Below are 22,954 nucleotides of genomic sequence, written 5' to 3'. Positions count from 1 at the left end.
CAGGACTGGCACCAACTCCTCTGGAGAAGCTGTGCCCCTGGGAAGCCAGAGCCCACCCAACGACTCTCTGACACAGTTCGTACAGCAGCCCGACGTGATATATTTCATTCTTTTCCTCTGGCTCCTGGTCTACTGCTTGCTGCTCTTCCCCCAGCTTGATGTCAGCCGGCTCTGAAACGTGTCTGGAGAATAAAAGACAGGACCCTGACCAGGGTGGAGTCTGCCTCCTGCATCTTACTGTCTGTTCAGGGTTGAGCCACTTCTGCCGAGATGGAAGACCTCAGAGGGAACACAGGCCCCACCTCCTGTTGCTGTCTGGTTCAGTCTTTGCTCACATTTCCCCTTGATTCTCTAAGACTTGAGAGCATGCTTACCTCCCTGACTGTGTGCTCCGAGCTCAGGTTTGAGGCTGGATCTGCGGACAGGATTCCTCCTTATGTGCCTTGTTTGATCAGATGCGAGTCCTTACGAATGTGTACTCCAAATCCGGGTCTTAGCATGTGAACATGCAGGTTTCTAAGCTCCTAATGAGCTTAAGTTACTTACTTTTTATCTCAGGGGAGGGTCTGCCTGATTTCAAGAAAGAACAGAGTCGTACTAGGAAGAAAGGTACCCTATTCTCCTCTATGTGTGAGTGTTTGAGTGAAGGTGATACAGCTCCCATGAACCTGTCCCAGCCTGATGACCCATTGTGTTCACTGAGGGAGTTCAATAGCACACCTGCCTGCTCCCCAGAAATTATACCTGGGCACTGGCAGGCTCCAGAGAAGAGGGCGCTCTGCCAGCTTTGTTGTGGGCCACGGCCCATTCTTTCGCCTTGGCATTCTTGGAGGGTTGCACTTTTGATTCACTTTTGCATTGACTGGCTCGAGGTAGAGCTGTCCCTTCTCAAACCTTCTCCACCAGTAGGACCTCCCATCAGATGAAAGAGGAAAAGGGGTTAGTCTAGATTTGCATTAAAAGCAGGCTCTGGCTGACTGGAACAGCCCTAAGACTGCCTCGCATTCTGCTGAGTTTTCTGTACAGAATCTGAAGTCCTTACGGGGCAGCATAAGGAGCCCCAGGGTGCTGGAAGTGACTGAGTCAGAATAAGCTCCCATGAATGGTGGAGCTGGGAGGGTTTCTGCAGGTTTCTGGGCTCAGTATGCACACCTTGGCACCAGCATCCTTTGCAGTCAACCATAACAGAGATCTTGAAAAGGTTTTCTGGAAAGTCCCAGGGTGTAGGCCAGGGCAGGCAGCTTGTGAAGAGAATGGTTTCTTTCCTCACCCTCCTATTGCCCTCATCTCCGCCCCAGTGCCCTCTGCCCTCTGCCCTCTGCCCTCTGCTCTGTGCAAAGGCTCAGTCCTGCAAAGACTCTAAGTTCCTCTCCTCCTCATCCCTCTCAAAAAACACATACTAGGCAGCCCTTATAAAGCAGTAAACTGAGCCGGGTGGCGGTGGCGCACACCTTTAATTCCAGCACTTGGGAGGCAGAGGCAGGCGGATCTCTGTGAGTTCGAGGCCAGCCTGGGCTATGCAGAGAAACCCTGTCTCAAAAAACCAGGAAAAACAAACAAACAAACAAACAAACAAAAACAAAACCATAAACTGTTAGTCAGGAGGAAGGGGCCCCAGGGAACATCTTGTTTAGCTGAACTCAGAGAGGTAGAGCAGTCTGTCAAGAGCTAGGTCACACAGCCTACCAGAAACAGACTGGCCACGAGTTCCTAGGCCACGTGACCCCCATTCCTGGACTGTTACTTTTTTGTAGAAGACTTGCAACCAGGTACACAAGTGTCCTGAAAAACCTAAGTAAAATGTCCTCCCTCAAAGCCATCATTTTTAGGCGATTTATCTGTCCTTCAAGCTTATCCTTAGCTCCTTCTAGATGTTCTGGACAACTGTAAAGCCTTGTGTGCTGCTTACTTCTCTTGTTGCTGTGACAGAAAAACTGACAGGAACAGCTGAAGAAAGGAGGGGGTGGGGGCTCACGGTTCCAGGGTAACCGTCCATGATAAAGGGGGGTCATAGCAGCAGGACCGTGAGGCAGCTGCTCACAATGTACTCACAGTCAGGAAGCAGAGAGAGATGAACGCTGGTGCTCAGCTCACTTTCTCCTTTTTGTTCAGTTTGGGCCCCCTAGCCCATGAAATGGTGCTGACCACATTCAAGGTGGGTCTTGTCTCTTTAGTTAAGACTTTCTGGAAAGAGCTTCAGAGTCACAGCCAGAGGTGTGTTTCCATGGTGATACTAAATGCGGTCAAATCGACAATGGAGATGGAACGTCCCATCTTGCATTTGACATGTGAGCATTGTTCTTAGTCCAGGAATCATTCTCCTGTAGCAAGCAAAAGACTTGCTTATTTTTAAACACTTTGTATATTTAAACCATTTATATAGCACATCGAGTCACGACAGCCAAAACCTGGCCTTTCAACCAGTTTGATTGGCACCTGCCTCCTCTCCCAGAAAGAATCGAGGCATTCCTAGGGGGAAAGCTTTGGGGAGCTTGGAACAGTTCTAGGTTGAAGGCCCGAAGCTCCATAGAAAGTGAACTACTTACTGAGCTCCCGGGTCCTGTGGGAAGTTCAAAAGCACAGATGATGAAGGTTATAAGTGTGATGTTTTATGACCTCACACATTGCAGTCCTCACCCAGATGAGGTACCAAAGAAGAGTTGACCCAAATATGAATCATTTATTTTATGGGACTAGACCTTGGTCAGAGGTTTCTGCATGCTGCTTTTTCTCACCTCCTACAGCTTCTAACAGCCTTGAAATGTCTACAGGCAAGATGCCCAAGAGTCATTGGTTTCAGGCCAGCAGGAAGTTGACTTTATTTTGAAGGGAAAAAAACAATCTTATTTGAGTGTAGGGGTGTATAGAAGAGAGTGGATATGGAAAGCTGCTGAGAAAGCCATCCGATCCCTTGACATCCTTTCTAAAAGATTTATTTTTAAATTATGTGTATGTGTGTGTGTGTGTGTGTGTGTGTGTGTGTGTGTGTGTGTGTGTGTGTGTGTGTGATTGCGTGAGTACAGGTACCCATGGAGCCCTAAGAAGGTATTAGAGCTGAATCAGGGTCCTCTGCAAGAGCAGTGTGCACCCACCACCACTGAGTCCTGTCTTCAGCCTTGCTTAGCATCTGTTAAATAAAATGTTATAGGTTTGCAATGAGAACAGCTGCCCGAGGCTTACTTGTGGCAGTAGCCCCTTATGTCACTTTCAGCCATTTCTTCTACAATTTTCCTGTGTTTCTATGTGACATACAACACTTTAATGTGTACATATATATATATATATATATATATATATATATATATATATATATATATGTATACACATATATCTATATCTATACACACACACACACACACACACACACACACACACACACACACACACACACACTACTAGTTTAAAAACATCTACAGGCTTGCTAATACCTTAGATGGCAATTCTCCTCTTACCAAAACCATACGGGTTTTCCCAATATAGTTAGATCACATGGCTGATGCATCCCTATTTCGTGATAATGCTGTCTTGGGCATGTGGGGACTGTACTTCTGAACTAAGTTGTGGGCTGTGGTTACATATCCTTGCTTGTTACCCCCCTCTTTCCCTCCTTTCCTCCTTTTCCTTCTGTGTCCCCTCCCCATCCCCCTCTATCCATTCTTCACTAACTTTTTGAGAAATGGAACATAAGAAATAAATGTAGGTATTTTTAGATTTTTTTTTAATGACTTAAAGTGTCTTCTGCCCTTACCATGTGGCTGGGCATAGATCTGCAGGTGGAAATGGTACCCTCACCACTGCTTCCCAATGACATTATTAAAATTTCCGATGTCATTCCTAACCCCATGCCTTTATGCGTGACACGAAGTCTCCCCATTCCTGGAGACATCCCCAGTCTCTTCTCAGTCACCTGACCTGATGCTCTTGTGTCCTTGCTGTGGTACCTATGCTGAATCCTCAAGGAAGTTTTCTTAAACTCTCTTGCAATTGCTTGCTTGCTTGCTTTCTGAATCCCTGGCTGTGCCAATGTTGGGCCTCCCTGGCTCGTTTATATTTGAATGAGTCGGGGTGCAGGTCTCTTCTGTGGCTGATACAAGTGGGGAGCATTATCTGCTCTCAGAATTGCCTTTGTTTCCTCTAAATTCTGTTCTCTTGGTTGGGTTCTGTCTCTACCTTTCAGGGTATGAACAAATATCTGCGTCTATTCATGTTTAGGGGTGACGCATCCAGGGGCTGGCAGGAAGCTCTGACGACCATCTGGTAAGACTAGTGTCGCCCAGTGGTCTGGCCTAACTAGGGAGTGCCCACCCTATCTGCAGCTGCATGTTTCTTCTGGGGCTTAGTCCATTTCCTGACGGGTCTTCCCACCACTCCTGCGTGGAAAAGAGAGACTCACATGGGGCTGCTGTTAGCCCATGCAGCACACTTGTTCGGGATCAGTAATCCTGTCCTCCCTGGGCAGAAGCCACCCACCATCCACACTTGGTTTAATTGCCAGAGGAGAGCTATTTTCTCTTTCTCTGAGCAGATACAGTCCTCGGCTAGGACAAAGGCTGGGTTTGGACTACCACATGCTCCCTTGGCCAGGTGCACAAACCACAGGACGGGACCCAGAGATCTCTGAGTACTGAGTTTGGGCCTTGAAGAAGGCAGCCTCAGTAGTCACCCTGTGACCTCCTGAAGTTGGTCCTGACTTCTTAGTCTTGTGTCCCTGGGTGGTGCTTTTTCTTGTTCTCTAGGAGTAGGAGGCGAAGCCGTCATCTGGCCACGTGGGAGGGGCAGGTGGCCCAAGAATTAGCACTGTATCTTACCCTACCTTCGCCATTCCAACTCCCAAGCCCTTCTTAGGTGCCAAAGTGGGAGGTTCCTCAGTGCTGCCCCCTGCAGGCACGTGGTGTGAGGACCCTTCCCTGCTTCCCTTCTTCGTGGGCTCTACTTCAGCTCTGAATGGGTGGTGTCTGTGGCCTTCTGTCTACCTTTTCCTGTCCATGGACTTTCTCTTCCTTTGCACTTATTCCGACAGGTGAAATAAGTAAGCACATATGTTCTACACTCTTAGCTTCCTTGCTCTCTGTTTTTGTTTGTCCTCACATGGCCTTACTAAATAGCCCAGGCTGGCCTTGAACTCTTGTTCCTCCTGCCCCATTCCCCTAAGTGCTAGGTTACAGGCATGCACCACCGTGCTTGGCTTCGGTGTGCCATCGCAATCCATAGATGCCTGTGGGTTTTCTTGCTGGTGGGTTAGGTGGCTCATTGTCCTGCTAACTTCATTGTGAACTTGTCCTGAAGGACTCCGCTGAAGCTCTATGATGACGTCAAGGGCAGGAGAGCATCAGGTGGCATGAGAAAGCTCTGTCTGAAGGTCGAGGCTTGGCGCATTCCTCCTTCTTCCTTTCCAGTTTTGCCACCTGCTCCCACGGAACACTTAGCTCTCCAAAATCCTCACAAGACACACATGGTGTGGTCACGTGGTTTCTAGCCTTTCTGTACCCGCCACCCCACCCCTGACTCCCATGGAGGGAACAGGTCGTCCACACTGGCATTTGCCAGACAGCAGACAAGGTTCTCCACCAGTTGCTGTTTGGAGTTTGGGCAGGATTTCCCCCTAAAAGCTGTGGTTTTCCCTAGCTTTTGGTGACAGTCTGGAGCCTGCTTGACAGATGTGACCTTAGTGGAGAAATGTGCTCCATCACTCTCTCTGGCCCTGTGTTTGACCATTGTTGGGCTCAGCCCAGGTCCAGCAGCACTCACTTGAACTGTAAACAATTGCATTGAGAAGGCAAGGAAGGATTCTCTAAGTCATAGTCTGTTTGGTGGCTTTGGGGACCATGGGAAGGTCCAGCACCTTCTTTAGAGATGAAACTGAGGTGGAGGATCAGGTGAGTCTACAGCTGCAATACCAGTCCAGTAAGATGTTATCAAAATAACAACAACAACAACAATAATAATAATAATAAACCTACAGAAAACAAAAAAATGAGCAAAGAAAGTCTCATCACTTTTCTAGCCAGTGACTTTGGGATGATCCTTCCCAATTAAAGTTTGTATAAAACTCCAGCCACCCTCAGTGAGGCCTCCGAACACCACTGGAGCGCATCTCCCCATCAGAAGTCAGCCAATGAGTAGGGGCGCACCTTGGAAGAACATCACCTGGCTTCCACAGTGACAGCGGTCTTTCCGTGGATGCCATTGGCATGATGATATGAACTCCTTCATGTTGATTTCATCTTCTCCCTAGACTCCAGAGGGCTGAGTGGAGTCGGAGGCCTAGCCTCCCTCTCCCTCCTAGCCTCCCTCTCCCTCCTGCTTGGAGACTCTGTCTTTAGGGATCACCACTGATTTTCCTCTCTAGACTCAAGGTGAGGCAGGGTCTGTGGCCGAGTGACAGGTGAGTCTCCTAGTCTATCCTCCTGGAGAAGGGGGTGTTCTCATGAGCACATCTAAGGATCTAGGTTGAGTGGCTGAAGACTTGGTGCTGATGTCTTTCTCTCATTGGCTGAAAACGCTTAGGTGGGGGGTTCCCTTACCCATTAGCCAAAGTGACAGAGCAGCCTTGCCTGGACTGTGCCCCCCTCCCTGACAGACTCTAGCTTCTGCCTGCTTCTCTCTGGTCCCACGCTGCCTTGTCATCTAGCAGCTTTTACAAGAGGAAGTGTTAAGCCATTGTATACTTATAAATTCACTTGGCCAACAGTCCAGGGAAGTACTTCCTTCAAAACACTGGATCAGGAGATAAGGTTGTCACAGCTAACTAACTCTGGCTTTTGTGACAAGATTTACTGCTTAGAAAAACAAAGTGATAACCTGAGGAGATCCTGATTCTGGGGCACCAGTCTACTTGGGAGTTGTGGGTGGGATTCTCTGAGCTAGCCCTTCCTTACCCTTGTACTCTGTCCCTACCCACTGCCTTCCCATCAAATTTTTGCACACTTTGACCAAACCTGTGCATAACCACTTAAATCCTATGAAATCCATGGTTAACCTACAAATGTAAATTTATGGCAAGAAAAACCGTGTTGGCCTCTAACTTGTGGCAGAAAAGCTCACTATCCAAAACCAAACACACGGCCACTCAGTAGCATCAGCACTGTGTCCCGCCCCCAGCCGCTGCCCGTCTCCACCTCCAGCACGTGCTTCTTGGAGAAAGAATTCAGGCTTTCTCCTTCAAACATAAACCTAGGGAAAGAAGGATTTAGAGGAACACAGTGAAGATTGAGGATTGAAAGCCAGCCATGGTGGTGTACACCTATAATCCTAGCCCTGAGGAGTCTGGGGCAGAAAGGTTGCCAGCTTGGATGAAAGAAAGCGTGAAATCCCATCTCAAAAGAAGAAAATAAAAACAACAAACAAATAAAAAAAAACTGGACAAAAAAAAAAGAAAACCCCACAAAATCTACTTTTAAAAAGATTTCATTTTTATGTTATTGGGTATGAATGGTTTGCCTGCATGTATGTGTTTGGACTATGTGTGAAGTGCCCATGGAGGCCAGTGTAGGGTGTTGAGTCCCCTGGAACTGGACTTACAGATGGTTTTGAGGCACCATGTGGTTGCTGAGAACCAAACCCAGGTTGCCTGCCAGAGCAGCAAGTGCTCTGAATCACAGAGTCATTTCTCAAGCCCCCCAAATAAACTTTTTCAAGCATTAAAACTCGGGGTGGGTGGTGAGGGGGATGAATTCTTTGGATAAAGTTATAATTGTCCTCTTATGTGAGAATCATTTTTTCTTTAAGTTTAAAAGTCTTGAAATTTTGCATTGTTATTAAAAAAGAAATAGAAAAATCTCATTTAGTTGGAGGCTTGTTTCATTTGTGACAGTGAATGCTTTTTTTTTTCCCCCCAGCACGTCAAAAGTCAGTAGGAACTGAGACTGTAAGGCTGTGTGGGAAGAGCAGCCATAAAATGCCTGTGTTCTTGAGAGTCATGTAAGGATTGAGACATGTTTTAAAGGAAATTTGGGGAGTTCCCAAGTTTAAGACAGCCCTGGCTTGGGAATCCCACCCTGGCTCAGCCACAGACACCTTGGATAATGCACTTACCGCTCTGGGTGGAAGGGTGGAGGACCACAACAAAAGTCCTCTCAGGGTTTAAAGCTCTAGGCTTTGCAAGGTCTTTTTGTTTGTTTTTATCTCTGTAAGTGATAAATGCACTTGTGTAAATGAATGAACTGACAGAACTTATAGCTTGCATCCCTTTGATGGCTGAGAAAGGTGCCTTGGGGGAAGGGGGGCGTTGGTAAGCCAGGGGTGGCCTGACTGTTACAAGGTTTGAAGTGGAACCTGGTAGTTCTAAGTTGACACCCTAGACAGTGTCCCAGGGGGAATTTCTTTGGAATTCAGTAATTTAGCTGTAGGAATAAGTAGCTATAGGCAACGGCCTGGATCTTTTCATCTCTCGCAGCATTTTCCTCTTACACTAGCCAAGAGAGCTGTGTAGAGCATCCCAAGGGGGGGTGCGGTAGGGAGGGTGGGCTCTACAGTGAGGGATGCACCAGGCTTCTGCCCTTGAAATTGGAGCTTACAATACTACCTGCATTATTTACTTTTGTGCTGATAATATTGGCCAAAGACAAATAGGAAAATGTTACTCCCTCCCCAGCACTGTTGGGACAGGTTGTGAAGCCTGGAGACAGGATGGTGTTCTGTCTTGAATACCTCTTACATGGGGATGGGTGTTTTGTTCTTTCAGGGCCTGGGATATACTTAACAGAATTAATGTTTTCTTAACGGCATGGCGGAAGACCTCGTGGCTTGTACCTGAAAGTTGCAGAACTATTGACTGGGACAAAAGCAAAATGTTATTTTGTGGTATAAGGATTATTTTGTCTATTTAGTGTGCATAGCTATAGCTTTATAAAAACAAAGGGATCTTTGTAAAAAAAAATATGCTGTGTGAATGTGTGCTCTTATTTATTGATTATTGTGAGTGAAGATATAAATGGATATTTACATAATTTATACATGTGGGAAACCCCCTGGAGTATTTGTTACTTGATAGTTTTCTATCATGGAATATTGGGCCTGGTGCTATGATGAATGACCTTGTAAAATCACATGTATTCTTAAGAAAAATTTTCAATATAAATTTCTTTAACTGATCACTTTTCTCTGATGGCTTCTTTCCATGTGATTTCACATGTGTGTGCATGCATATTTGTGTGCCTGTGTATATGTGTGTACATGTGTGTGCATGTGTTCTTTCCAACCAGAAATGACACTATCCTTCTTTTCCTAAAAGTAGTCCTTTTACCATCTGCCCTCACAGGAAACACGCTCGTCCTCTGTCGTGATTTGAAAGAAAATGGCCCCCATAGGAAGTGGCACTATTAGAAGGTGTGGCTTTGTTGGATTAGATGTGGCCTTGTTGGAGGAAGTGTGTCACTGTGGGGGTGATCTTTGAGGTCTCCTGTGTTCAAGCTATGCTCAGTGTGGTAAACAGTTCACTTCCTGTTGCCTGTAGATCAAGATGTAGAACTCTTAGCTCCTTCTCCAGCACCATGTCTGCCTGCACACCGTCATGCTTCCTCCTGCCATGATAATAATGGAGTAGACCTCTGAAACTGTTAGCCAGCCCCAATGAAATGTTTTCCTTTATAAGAGTTGCCATGGTCATGGTGTGTCATTGCAGCAACAGAAACCCTAACTAAGATGCTCAGCTGTGTCCACTTGTCTTGAATCTTTTTGAGCAAAATTCCAAGAAGGAAAGACAACAGTGTGGTATCCCCAAGTATCTGTGTGAGGCTGGTTCTCAGACTTCGGTCAGAGGCCACAGTCCTTGGATGCACAGGTTGAAAATACAGTAGTGTGATATTTGCACACCTCAGGGTTACTCATTATTCAGTAACCTCAAGATTACTTATGATACTGTGACATGGGCTTATATAAACAGTTGTCATATTGTTTGGGGAATGATGGCAGGAAGATAGTCTGCCCATGCTATGTGCCGTACAGATTCAATTGTGTGTGTGTGTGTGTGTGTGTGTGTGTGTGTGTGTGTGTGTGCTTTCTCTAGTTGTTCCAGTTCTCAGATTTGGAACCCTTGACAGAAGGGATTGGCACAGTGGTAAGCTCTGTAGCTCAGAGACAGACTGCTAGGAGGTCTGCATTCCCTGCCTTTTTTTAAAAATCTACTTTATGATCTAGACCAGTGGTTCTCAACCTTCTTAGTGCTGCAACCCTTTAATACAGTTCCTCAGGTTGTAGTGACCCCCAACCATACAATTATTTTGTTGCTACTTCATAACTGTAAATTTGCTGTTATGAATCGTAATATAAATATCGGTGTTTTCTGATGGTCTTGGGTGACCGAGGGTGGGGGCATGGGCAGTGATAGCAGTATCTCCAGAGCTCAGTGGCCAGCCAGTCTAGCCAATCAGTGAGCTAAGTTCACTGAGAGACTGTGTCTCAAATGATAAGGTGGAGAGCAATAGTGGAAGACACCCGATGTCAACTTCTGGCCTCCACATTGCAGGCACACCCATGTGTACATGTACATGCACTACACATACACATAGAAAAAGAAGGAAAAAATGAAGTTTATTTTCACTTTTGTCTGTAGAGGCCTTCAGGCTTGATTCATCTATTAACCGACCTGTCCTTCCGGCCACTCTTGGCTCTCTTGTGCCTGTGTCATCCTTATAACATGGCTCCCATCCCCATGGTCCAAAATGGAGACTGTATATTTAGACAGCTCATCCCTGCTCCACGATGCAGAGTGGAGGGAGTGGCAGGTGTCCAAGAAGGACCATACCCTGTATCTTCCTTTTTCTCCTTATCTGGGTGAAGGCACTGGCCACAGCTACCGCGGTGGAAGGAGACTGTTCTCTGGCTGCTTGTGGGGTTGAGTGAATGACGGTGAAAGATTGGTGTGTTGTCAGCTTCTCACTGCTTTGACAAATGCCCGTGAGAACAACATAAAGGTTTGTCTTACTACCTTTCTATTGCTGTAAAGACACCACGGTCAAAGCAACTCAGAAAAGAAGGAGTATATTTGGGGCTCACAGTTCAGAGGGTGAGTCCATGACCATCTTGGCAGGGAGCATGGCAGCAGGCAGGTACATCATCAAAGCAGTAGCTGAGATCTTACATTCCAAATTGATCCATAAGCATGAGACAGAGAGAGCTAACTGGGAATGGTGTGGACTTGGGAAAGCTCAAAACCCACCACTCCCAGTGACACACCTCCGCCAGCAGGGCCACACCTCATAATCCTTGCCAAACAGTTCCACTGACTGAAGACCAAGCATTCGTACACATGAGCCTATGAGGCCATTGTCATTCAAACCACCACAAGATGAAAGATTTATGTTTATGGTCTTGGGAGTGTCATTCTCTAGTTGGATGGCTCCATTTCTGTGACCTGAAGTGAGTCGGAGCATCATGGCAGAGATCATGTGACAGGGCAAAGCACTTCACTTTGTGGTGGACAGGAAGCAGGGGTGGGGGGCTAGGGGTGACAGAGGAGGGGAGGGATGGCACAGACATAATCCTCAAAGGCACAACCCCAGTGACCTAATTTCCCCAGTGAAGTTCTACCTCCTGACATTTCCATACCTCCTCGTAATGCCACCAATAGACCAATAGATGAATCCATTGACCAAGTCAGAGCCCTCATGATCCAATCATGTTCCAAAAGCCACATATGTGATCACTGTTTGCTCTGAGGGCCATGCCTTCAGTACATGAACTTTTGGGGAAATGGATACTTCAATCATAATAAGAATTATAGTTTGGACAACAGCAAGCATCCTGGTGGTGTTTGCCTAGGTTCTAGCAGTCAGGGATGGGCCAGCTGTGGCAGCTGGCTCCCTCAGCACACAGGCCTTCTGGTTAGTTTTTGGTGACAGAGGTCAGAAGGAGATAAGAGCCTACCTTTCCTCTGATGGAGCACAGGAAGCATCCGGGGAAAGGAGAGAAGCATGAGGGGCATACCTGACGTGTGTTGGGCACTCTCCCAGGTGCCAGGCTGTGGAGCACCCAACCCAACACTCCAAAGTTTTATGGTGGATGCTGCATCGTCCCACAAGAGGCAAAGATTAGACAAAACATGAGTGGCAGTGAAGGGTCAGAGTTGGAATGAAAATCTGAGGAATTTCCTGGAGCATTAATGTGCTTTCAGAGCCCCTTCAGGTGGCCCCCAAACAATGTGACCCCAAGAGGTTGAGGTTGATCCTGGTAAGGCCTTGCAGATACCCCCCATGGAGAAAGTTGGCTGCCAGGTGCAGGTATGAAGTTCTCCCTAGGGAAGGAGACCACATGAGCTTCCAGTGCCCCAGCCCAGCAGTCAGATCTGGATTTCAGGGACCTCGGACCAACTTCAGCTTTCCCAAGTTCAGTTCTTATGGGCCTTGCCACAGCCCAACTGTGTGAGCCAAGAGGAGCCACATGGAAGTGACTGGAGCATCAATAAAAAGGCACCATTCTGTCTGTCCATCTTAAAGCTCCTTTTTCCTGGAACTCAACCCTTTCCTCATCCACTAGTCTTCATTCCTGGATGATGTTGGTTGTTGCTGTTTTTTCTTTTGGGGGCCCACCACCTGCTCCCACATAAATATACAGAGGCTTTTTCTTACTTATGAATGCCTGGCCTTAGCTTGGCTTGTTTCTTGCTAATTTTCCTTAACTTAAATTATCCCACCTGTATTTTGCCTCTGGGCTTTTCCTGTTCTCTTACTTCTGTAAATCTTACTCTTACTCTGTGGCTTGCTGTGTAGCTGGGTGGCTGGAAAATCCTTTCAGATTTTTCCTTCTATATATTTTCTCTGCCTGCCAGCCCCACCTATCCTTTCTCCTGCCTTACTATTAGCCATTCAGTTCTTTATTAGACAGGCACAGTAACAGAGCTTAACAAATGCAACATAAACAAAAGTAACACACCTTAAAACAATATTCAAGAACACCTGGATGTTGCTGTGCCACTGCCATAACAGATCAGGGAAACATCCCGGGCAGCCTTGGGTTTTCTAGACGGCCATCGGCTTTTCTCTGTGCTACCCTCTCTAGTCTCTACCCTTGTTAGAATTCCTAGCCACTCTCCCAGCTACATGACCGCACATGTGCTGTCCAGTAGCCAGGCAAGATGCTTAGTCACCCAGGGCCTTACGTCCTATGTAATCCATGTGCTGCACAGTCACGTAATCTGCGTGCAGTGTGATCACATAATCTATGTGCATGCATGGCATAGCTACATAAGCCCATATGCACATGTTTGGGCAGAACCTATAAAATCGGGTCCCACTTATGCCTCCGCCCTTTTGCCTGCACGATCCTTCCCTTAGGCCTAAGCACATACCTTCTGTTCCCTTCCCTTAATAAATTCTTATAGTGGGTTTTGTTGTACCTCATGGCTTTTCTTGCACAGTAAACAGCTCTGCTTAATGAATAACATTGTGCTGCTTAATGAATAACAACCCTGGCATAGCAAGGAAGGCTGTAAGAAGACAGCATGGAAGCCGCAGACTGACAGTTTAAAACCCCTTGTGCTGGATCCTCCAGTCTTTCTGGGCTAAAGAATGGCCTATCTGTGGTGACCAGAGAAAGCCCTAGAGTTTGAGGTGTATGTAGGTGTGCATGCACATGTGTGTGCACGTGGGGTAATAGCGTTTACACCACAGGTGCCATGTTGTATGTGGTTGTTTCCTAAAAATGATCTGTCTAGTCCCTGTAGGTTGTGGAAAGAATCCAGATGACGTCTGTGAGGAGATAACTATCTGAGGAGGGAGTTTAACTGGGACCCCAGGCTGGATCTGGGCATGTCTGGGGAAAGAACTCCCTAAAATTGATCATTCAAACCATACTTTGTAATGGAAGCAAAAAGCGCTTGACGTGTTGGTCCTTCGCTGCCATGCCATCCCCATTCCCAGTGCCCTATACAGGACAATGTGTTCAGGGCTCCTGCAGTGTTTGTGGTTTTGGGAGAAGTCTGGTTTGGCTTAGTCCTGTCTGGTACCCTGATGGTGCTGGAAGATACCAGCTTACTGAAGTGATGTGCTCAATGTTCCCAGTGTGACAACTAGACAAGCATCTCTATGTACTTGGAAGCCTTGGCACCAAGCAGTGTCTCTCCCTGTTAGAAAGGATTCTTCTAATGGTGAGTAAGCCTACTGTCTAGGCTGCCCCAGAAGGCTCACACTGTCCTGGTCTAGCCTTCTTCAGCTTTCTCACTACAATTTCCTGAAGAAATGAGGATGCCCAGCAAGGTATGATGAAGTGCAATCCTAATTAGTCTTAACAATAAAAACGCAGAGTTAGATATCGAGGGTGAAAGCTGAAAGGTCAGAGAAGCAGAGCAGCCAGACACCAGAGACTTCTCACCTCGTCCTCGGGCTACAGCCCGGCCCCAGCCCTGGTCCTCACTCTTTTGCTTGATGAGGCACTGAGTGACTTGTGCCGGTTGCCAATCCTCGCTTGATCTTGGGGACCCCTGAGATTGTGCAGCGCATGGATTACATAGGACGCAAGGCCCTGCGTGACTAAGCATCCTGCCTGGCTACTGGACAGCACATGTGTGGTCATGGAGCTGGGAGAGTAGCTAGGAATTCTAACAAGGGTAGAGATTAGAGAGGGCAGCACAGAAAAAACCTGATGGCTTTTAAATTTAGAGACACTTGATCAATTAAAGTTTTGCTACAGTTGTCTAACCCAAGTCTATAATTATTTTGCCGCACTGTCTTAGTTAGAAATGATATGCTTTTGAGGTTTATTTTTTTGTCTATGATACATTCTGCTGGTTTTTGTACAGATGCAAGGTTTTTTTTTGCATATTAGATACTGTGGTAGCTAACTAATTGTCACTTGGTTCTAGAATTAACTAACCCCTGGGCAGGTCCGGGAAGGCATTTCCTAGAATGACCCACCCCTAGAGTGGGCAGCACCTTCTGGCAGTGGCCCAGCCTTTGCGCCTTGCTGGTGAGGGCCTCTACCCTGTTGCTGAACTGCTACCATCAAGGCATTCTAAAGTTATGTCATTAACAAGGAATGCTTTTGATAAAAGGATAAACATATGGGTGGCTGGAAGGGTATAAAGAATTCGTTCAAAATGTCCAATGTTGTTTTTGTTAAAGATGTCAAAGAAATTCCAACAATTGCTGCCAGAGCAATTGGCTATCCATATTAGTTCTCTAGAGGAACAGAACTGATCGAATGAATATATACTAGAAGGGGCTTCGTTGTAAGATTGGCTTAAATCAGCGGTTCTTAACCTATGGATCACAGCCCCTTTGGGGGTTATATATCAGATATCCTGCACACCAGGTATTTACATTATGATTCATAACGGTAGCAAAATTACAGTTAGGAAGTAGCAATGACATAATTTTATGGTTGAGGGTTGCAGCATGAGGAACTGTATTTAAAGGGTCGCAGCATTAGGAAGGTTGAGAAGCACTGGCTTATACGATACAGGCTTGGTAGTCCAGCAATGGCTGTCTGCATTGTGAGGCTACAAACCCGGGAGCTGCTCCATCCGTGAGTCTGGATGCCTGGAAGTCCAGATTTGTTTCTGAAGTCTGGGAGGATTCCTGAAGAGCCCTTGGTCTTCAGTCAATGTTGGAAGGCTGAAGAAGCCGATGTCAGCAAAGGATGGCAGATCCAGGCTGTTGGGATATTGGAATTGTTTATAATCTAACAGTAGTTTGGGGAGAACTGACATTCCTTTTTTTTACTTTTTTTTTATTTATTCTTTGTGTCTTTCACATCATGCAATTCCATCCCATTCGTTTCTCTGTCCCTTCATATCCACCCTCTGCCCTTGTAAGTTCCCCACCAAAATAAAATAAAATAAAATTTAAGAGGAAAAAAAAAAGAAAAAAAGAGAAAGAAGGAAAAAAAAACAATCTTGCTATGGAAGCTGCAGTGTGACACAGTGAGTTATGTAGTAAATACTTTTGTCCATATATCTTTACTTGCAAGTGTTCATTGCAGACAGTCATTGGTCTAGTCCAAGGCCTCTGGTTTCTGCTACACTATTCATGCTGGGCCCTCACTGGAACTCCTCTGGGTTATCCTGCTGTTGTCCTGTGTCGTGGAAATCCTGCAGCTTTGGGTCTGCTCCAGTAGATTGCAGATAGGGTGGATATTGGAGTGGGCCAACACATAACCCTGGTTCTGGGCCTGGGTAGTTGCAGGGTTGGTCAGCCCATCAACTCTCCCTTGTCCTCACCACCAGGGTAAGCTCTCTTGCATTGCCCAGGCTAGTTCACCCTTTACAGAGATGAGCAAGGGGTGGGGCCAGTTCTCCTGCTTTCATGTCCTCAGGGTCAGTTCTCCTACACCTGCACCTTCAGGGCCAGCTCTACTGTGCTGCCCAGGTGTGGCATAGGGGCCACTCTCCTGAGTCTCCCGAGTGCTGCAGCTGATGAGGGTCGGGAACAGCTCTTTTGCTCTTATGAACTCAGGGCCAGCTCTCTCATCTGCCTCAGGTGTTGGTGGGGGGGGGGGCATCTCTTCCCTGCCCATGCCACCAGATGCCAGTTGAGTAATGGGGACAACTCTCCCACACTCACATCTTCAGGGCTGGCTCATCCACACTTCCACCAACAGAGTTGGCTCTATTGTGCTGCCCAGGTGAGGTGCAGGGCCTGCTCTCCCAAATGTTATAGCTGGTGGTGGGCAGGGGCAGCCCTCCCACTCTTATGGCCTCAGGGCCAGCTCTCCCATCTGCCTCAGGTGTTTATGGATGGGTGGAGGGAACTGACTTTTCTGTAATACTGAGTCTCTGCTCCATGAACATGGCATACCTCTCTGTTTATTTTGCCTTAAGTTTCTCTTATCACTGTTTTCTAATTTCAGCACAGAACTCTAGCATACTTGTTAGATTTATCTCAAGTACTTTTTAGCTTTGGGTGCTTTAGACAAACAAACTGATTTGTACTTTCACATTGCAGCCATCACTAGACTTGTGATTTCCAGGGTGTGGAGTTTGCTGTCTGCCAGCAAGCAAGCAGTTCTTCAGTAGATGCCAGGGCCTGCCTCTAATCCTGTTCATTTCTCACATTATCTGCTTGGTAGAAGCATCTGATGCAAGACTTCCCCATCACCTGCAGATGTCAAGTATAAGGCTGTTGCTCAGCAACCAATTACAAATTGGTATTCTTACAAATCCAATAGAGCAGCTCTCAGAATGCAGGGAAATGGGTTTGCTGGCTTATTATAAAGGGTATTACAGAGGATGGATGAAAAGATTTATAGTATAAGGTATAGGAAAGGGGGCATGGACCTTCCATTCCCTCTCAAGACATGTCACTCACCAGGAACCTCCATATGGCTCGTTCTTGAAACATTCAAAGCCTTTTACTTTTTTTGTTTGTTTGTTTTTGTTGTTGTTTTTTGTTTTTGTTTTGTTTTTCAAGACAGGGTTTCTCTGTGTAGTTTTGGTGCCTTTCCTGGATCTCGATCTATAGACCAGGCTGGCCTCAAATTTACAAAGATCCGCCTGGCTCTGCCTCCCGAGTGCTGGGATTAAAGGTGTGTGCCACCACCACCCGGCTGCCTTTTGTTTGTTTATTTGTTTTTGTTTTTCGAGACAGGGTTTCTCTGTGTAGCTTTGCGCCTTTTCCTGGAACTCACTTGGTAACCCAGGCTGGCCTTGAACTCACAGAGATCCGCCTGGCTCTGCCTCCCGAGTGCTGGGATTAAAGGCGTGCACCACCACCGCCCGGCTACCTTTTACATAATTTATGGAGGCTTCAGTGCATAGGTGCTGGACATTGGCTACTGGTCATCAACTTCACCTTTACCCTTCTCTCTTCCCCAGAGACTGGAAGTTCCGTCCTTCTGGCACTGCCCATCCTGAAGGTACTTAGGGACTACCAGCTGTCAGTTACCTCATTATCATACAAAGACATCCTTTTGAAGGTTCCAGAGATTTTTTTTTATGAGTTATATGCTAGGGAACAGTAAAGAAACACACACACACACACACACACACACACACACACACACACAGAGAGAGAGAGAGAGAGAGAGAGAGAGAGAGAGAGAGAGAGAGAGAGAGAGAGAGAGAGAGAGGCCATTGTAAGACACTTAAAATATGAAATATCTATTATTTATTACTAGAACATAGAAATTCAATTATTTTCATATATCAGCCTTGTATGCAGTGACCTTGGCAAACTCATAAGAGTTTAAATAGCTCTTCTATGGGTAACTTACTCTTTTTTATAGGTTTACTTTTCCTTGTTTTTTCACTTTTTATTTGAAAATAATTCCACAGTGATGGCAGGAAAGTTCAAAGATCAGCCCTACACCCTTCATCTCCCAGTCCCACTCATCTTTGCCAGATCTAGACCGTTTTTAGGACAGAAAAGGATCATGTATTTTATTTAGTTTTCACTTATCTTCAGTATTCTTCACTCTGAAACCATTTAAAAAATATTTTTATTATTTACATTCTGTTTATTTGCGCACTTCTGTGTGTATGAATGCACACATGGAGATCAGATCATGTCCTGGGCTTGAACTTAGGTCGTTAGGGTTAGCTGCAAGGACTCTCACCTGCTAAGCCATCTCGCCACCCTTCTGAAACCATTCTGAAGTCCTTCTTTGGTTGTTAAGAATTTTGACTACTCTTTAATTTGGGTCTGTCTGGTGGCTCTACAACACATTCAGGAAATGCATTTTTTGCAGAAACACTACCAGTGTGGTACTGTGGTCATCGCTGGTGACACTAATGACAGAAGATGGATCTGAAAGACCCTGGAGTTCACATCCTTCCTTTTTGGTGGCAGAGCTGACCTTTGGCTGAGCTGGACTAATCAGGACTGCGGAGAGACAAGCCCTTGGACCAACATGTACATTCCTGGGAGGCAAGGCTGTTTCCATGGCTCCTCATGGACAGACCTTGGCCCTTGGCATGCACAGTCCCTAAAACGTTACGCAGGGTTTTCTCTGATAGACTTATATTAAGAAAAATTAGGAAACCAGTCAGGGTAACACAAGCAGTGTGTGTTGTTCACCCACCCATCTTGGGCTGTGGCTGTTTGCTGCACATCTGGCTGCTGGCCAAAGCAGACACTGTCCTGCTGGGACTTTGGCCACAAGGCACACACATCTGTGCTCTGCCCACGCTGCACAATAATGAAGATCAGGGTCTGCATGCACTCTGCCACTCTCCGAGGGGCATTTTCCCTCTGGACCCCTCCATAGCTGTACTTCTAACTTGACACTGAGACACTTGGGTGACTCTAGTGGGTGTATCTGTGATCCCCTCCCACGGCAGCTGACTTTATCTGGGTGAGATGGCATCTGCTAGGCGGCCCTTCTGTAAAGTTACCACTTTTCAAAGAAGAGTTCAGAGGGCATGCTTTGAATCTGTGTGGGGATCTCTCATGCCTCGTTCAACACTTATCCACCAGATTTAGTAAACACAATTGCCAAATGGTGATCGTTGCCATCCCACTACCCCTTCTAAAATTACTCTACGGTAAGGAAGAGCTTTTGCTCCTCCTCAGTTACTTATTCTTTCTTGTGTCAGTGTGGACTCATGAATTTCTGAGGGAAAAGAAAAGTTAGCTCACAGAAAATGCATTGCATGTGGTATTGTACCATTGTTTAGTGTGGCTTGAAATAGCAGCTGAGATTCCTGGAGATCCAAACAAAATGTGAAACTCTATCCCTTACAAGATTTGATAGCTCCACATTGAAAACAAACCAGCACCTGGAGCGTGGACAGACAGACCACTGGAATGGAGAATTTCAGAACCCAGATATTCTACAAATGGCTAGTAAATGGGCAGTTGTGTAGGTGTCTGGGGTGGGGGTCATTTGGAATCATGCCTTACCCCATACACTGGATCAATTCTAAATGGATCAGTATTGAATTGCAAAAGACTGGTGAATGATGGCAAACCAGGAGTTCTTCCACATTGCTATAGATATGTCCTGTATTTGTATATACTACATTAAAAACAAGATATAGTAAATGTGTATTGCATGCCAGGGTTGTTGTAAATGAAGAAGACAGAATAAATAAGTTCCTTGGCTTGTTTGTGAAGGCAAGTTTGAAGAATGAACAAGAAACAATCGTTTGCTGTTGGGGCTTGGGAATGCATGTAGGGGACAGACTCTTCTTTACTCTTTCTTTTCTTTTTTTTTCAACTGGGTTTCTCTGTGTAACAATCCTGGCTGTCCTGGAACTCACTTTGTAGACCAGGCTGGCCTCGAACTCATAGAGATCTGCCTGCCTCTGCTTCCCAAGTGCTGGGATTAAAGGTATAGACCACCACTGCCTGGCCTTACTGTTTATTTTTCATTGCTGCTTATTGTAATCCTGAAGGATGCATCTCAAATGCTAAAATTCTGAATATTGAAAAACCCAAAGATTATTATAGGTCAGCTCTAAAACCCACAAACAGAGCAGGGTATATAGAGAGCACTTGCCTAGCATGCATGGGTTCAATGACCAGTAGCTCTGAATTCACAATTCTGGAATTGTGTTGAATTGTGACATGTTGAAAAGGGAGGCTGTATATGAGGACTAGAAGGCTGAATTATGGGGAGAAATTGGTGCATTTTGATTGGCTGTTTATTGGTGAGGGTCTTTCCAGAGGTGATCAGTGTGTGAGTTGAGTGGTCAGGTGGGAGGGGTTTCTTTTGCAGCTGTTTCTGAAAGGCAATGTTCCTGAGAGCAGGACACTGTCCAACTGCATTAGCAAAGGTCACCCTTTGTGGAGATACACACACACACACACACACACACACACACACACACACACACCAGGGCTGTGGCATGTAGCTCAGGCTAGCCTTGGTCTGTGATTTTGTTATCTCAACCTCCTCCTCGTGCTTGGATAGTCCAAATTCATTTTTTTTTTATTTGAAAGACAGATGGACCACCATGCTCTCCAGTTATTAAAAACAAAACAAAAAAAAAAACCCCAATAAAATCAGAAACATCTGCTAGTGGACAAGCCCAGTTGGCTTAAAAAAATTTTATTTTTGTGATGTGTGTGTGTTGGGAGGAGGATACAACAATGTGTGTGGAGGTAAGAGGGTAACTTTGAGGAATCAGTTCTCTCTTTCCACCTGAAGTCAGGTGGGTCCCAGGATTTGAACTCAGGTTGTCAGGCTTGCAGTGCAAGCAAGCAACTTTACCAGCTGAGCCATGCTGCTGGCTTTGAGCTGCTCCTGAGAGACTATGGAAGGAAAACAGGAAGAAACATCAGTTCTACCCATCCCCAGTCCTGCTGCCAGTATACCTCAGTGCAGCCCTACACTTCTTATCAGATTTCATTCTGCTTATAAAGGACCACTTTCAAAAACCCTTTATGTCTTCTCTCGGGAGATCTATTGCCTACAGTGCTTTATTTTATTTATTTTTATTTTTATTAAGAAACATTTTTTAAATGTGGTCAGCCAAAACCATTTTATTTCCTAATTTACCCATGATGTTAAGCCATTAACATCAAGCCAATTAACACATGACCAAAATTTGAGCACAGGACTGAATGAACACACCAGCTGGGAAGACAGCATAAGATTGAAATCTCAGTTGTTCATATCCTAGCTGCAGACTTATTGGAGGTTACTCTGGGTTTTTTCCCCTCTGTTAAAATGGGGAGCACATAAGGTACACAGGCCTGTAAGCCTTAAATTCAATGCTAGCCAATGAAGCTTAAAAATTTCTAGTGCTCACATCAGAGAAATAAACGGGGGGCTGGAGAACTGGCTCGGAGGTTAGGAGCATTTGTTGTGAAATCCTGAGGATCCCAGCTCCAAGCCAGGCATCTCACATATACTCACAGACACACAAATAAATGAATGAACTGATCTTTTTAAAGTTAGGCCTCCTAGTTCCAGGCCAGCCTGGTCGACACAGTGAGACCTGGTTTCAAAATAATAGTAGTAATAATAATAATAATAATAATAATAATAATAATAATAATAATAATAATGACACTAGTTTTCATTCTAATAAATAAACCACTTCAACTTGTAAGCACAAAGATGAGCAAATCATACCTCCACCTTAATTCAGAGAAGCAACAGTAATCACGTGGGACTGGTGGCCACCCCGTTGAATGCAGTGCAGAGGGAGAGCTGCCACTAAACGCTACCAGGGGCAGCGAGAAGCCAGGTGCTAGTACCATCTATCCCTCACCTGGAGTACAGCTGTCTGGGGGGGGAATCTTCTGCAAGAGATGCCAACATGGGAGGTGGGAGAGTGTCCTGCACTAAGATGGTTTTCTTTAAGTCAGCCTCTTTACTCCTTTGAACTCTGAGCAAGGAGGCGCGGCAGAAGGCTCCGACCTATAAAACCAAGCCTCGGCACACCGAGGGCATTTTCTGGTTGTCCAAGTTGGCCTCCAGGGCTGGCCTCTGGGGACCCAAAGGGCCGTGCAGAGGGGCTTGCAGATGGATCCGTGAAGGTGCCACCAGAGCTGGGAGGCTCCTCTAGACTAAGCCCAGACTGCGTAGCCCGCGGCGGCAGAGGCGGCGGGGCCAGAAGTCCTGCTGCCCGCCCGACTGCGTTACACGGCTTGGTCTTCGCGATGGGCCGCAGACGCCGTCTCGGCCCGAGCCCGCTGTTTCCTAGCTCCTGAGTGGCTGGGGTACCCGGATTAACCTTTCACCTCCGCACTCCGTCCAATCACGGGACGGCTTTCATGCGGCCGCGGGGTGAACGAGCGAGGGGGCGCGGAGCGGCGGCGCGACGCCGGTGGGATTCTCCAAGCCGCTGTGCGCCGTCGCCGCGGGCCGAGCGCGGGCTGCGGGCGAGCAGGGCGCTGCGCAGACTCCGCAGGCGCGGGCGGGAGGGGTCGGGGCGCGGCGCGGTGAGGCGCGGGCGGCTCCGGGCCCAGGTGAATGGAGTAACCTGACAGCGGGAACGAGGCGACGGCGAGCGGCAGGAAATGGCGGCGGCGGCGGCGGCGCCGGGCGGCACCGGGAGGCCTGGGCTGTGACGCGCGCGCCGGAGCGGGGTCCGATGGTTCGGGAAGGCCCGCGGCGCCCAGTGCTGCAGGTG

At 46.7% G+C, this 22,954-nt stretch overlaps 2 protein-coding genes and 1 long non-coding RNA gene across 9 annotated transcripts in view; 2 read left to right on the top strand and 1 right to left on the bottom strand.

Annotated features, from left to right (window-relative positions):
• Window positions 1-9,092, top strand: part of Clmn (calmin) — a 103,431-nt gene extending 94,339 nt beyond the window's left edge. For all 3 annotated transcript variants that reach the window (XM_052738881.1, XM_052738882.1, XM_052738880.1), the window contains one exon: window positions 4-9,092. In XM_052738881.1, coding sequence (XP_052594841.1) covers window positions 4-175 — 172 coding nt within the window. In that variant the 3' untranslated portion in view covers window positions 176-9,092. The remainder of the gene's footprint in view (window positions 1-3) is intronic.
• An 11,798-nt stretch (window positions 9,093-20,890) lies between these two features.
• Window positions 20,891-22,067, bottom strand: LOC128110891 (uncharacterized). The gene is made up of 2 exons (XR_008218362.1): window positions 21,952-22,067; window positions 20,891-21,125 (listed from the first exon to the last, which is right to left on the bottom strand). It is a non-coding gene; the product is annotated as an uncharacterized LOC128110891 (long non-coding RNA).
• A 751-nt stretch (window positions 22,068-22,818) lies between these two features.
• Dicer1 (dicer 1, ribonuclease III) overlaps window positions 22,819-22,954 on the top strand; it is a 66,861-nt gene continuing 66,725 nt past the window's right edge. For 3 of the 5 annotated variants that reach the window (XM_052738872.1, XM_052738875.1, XM_052738873.1), the window contains exon 1: window positions 22,821-22,951. The gene's annotated coding sequence lies outside the window, so the exon portion shown is untranslated. Of the gene's footprint in view, window positions 22,952-22,954 lie in introns of all 5 variants that reach the window. The other 2 variants (XM_052738878.1, XM_052738876.1) reach the window with 2 other exon arrangements.

Source organism: Peromyscus californicus, unplaced genomic scaffold (assembly GCF_007827085.1).
Source record: "Peromyscus californicus insignis strain IS unplaced genomic scaffold, ASM782708v3 Scaffold_15__1_contigs__length_86483966, whole genome shotgun sequence".
Classification (NCBI taxonomy): Eukaryota; Metazoa; Chordata; class Mammalia; order Rodentia; family Cricetidae; genus Peromyscus; species Peromyscus californicus.
The sequence above is the reverse complement of the archived record's forward strand: the minus strand, read 5'-3'. Positions and strand labels throughout refer to the sequence as shown.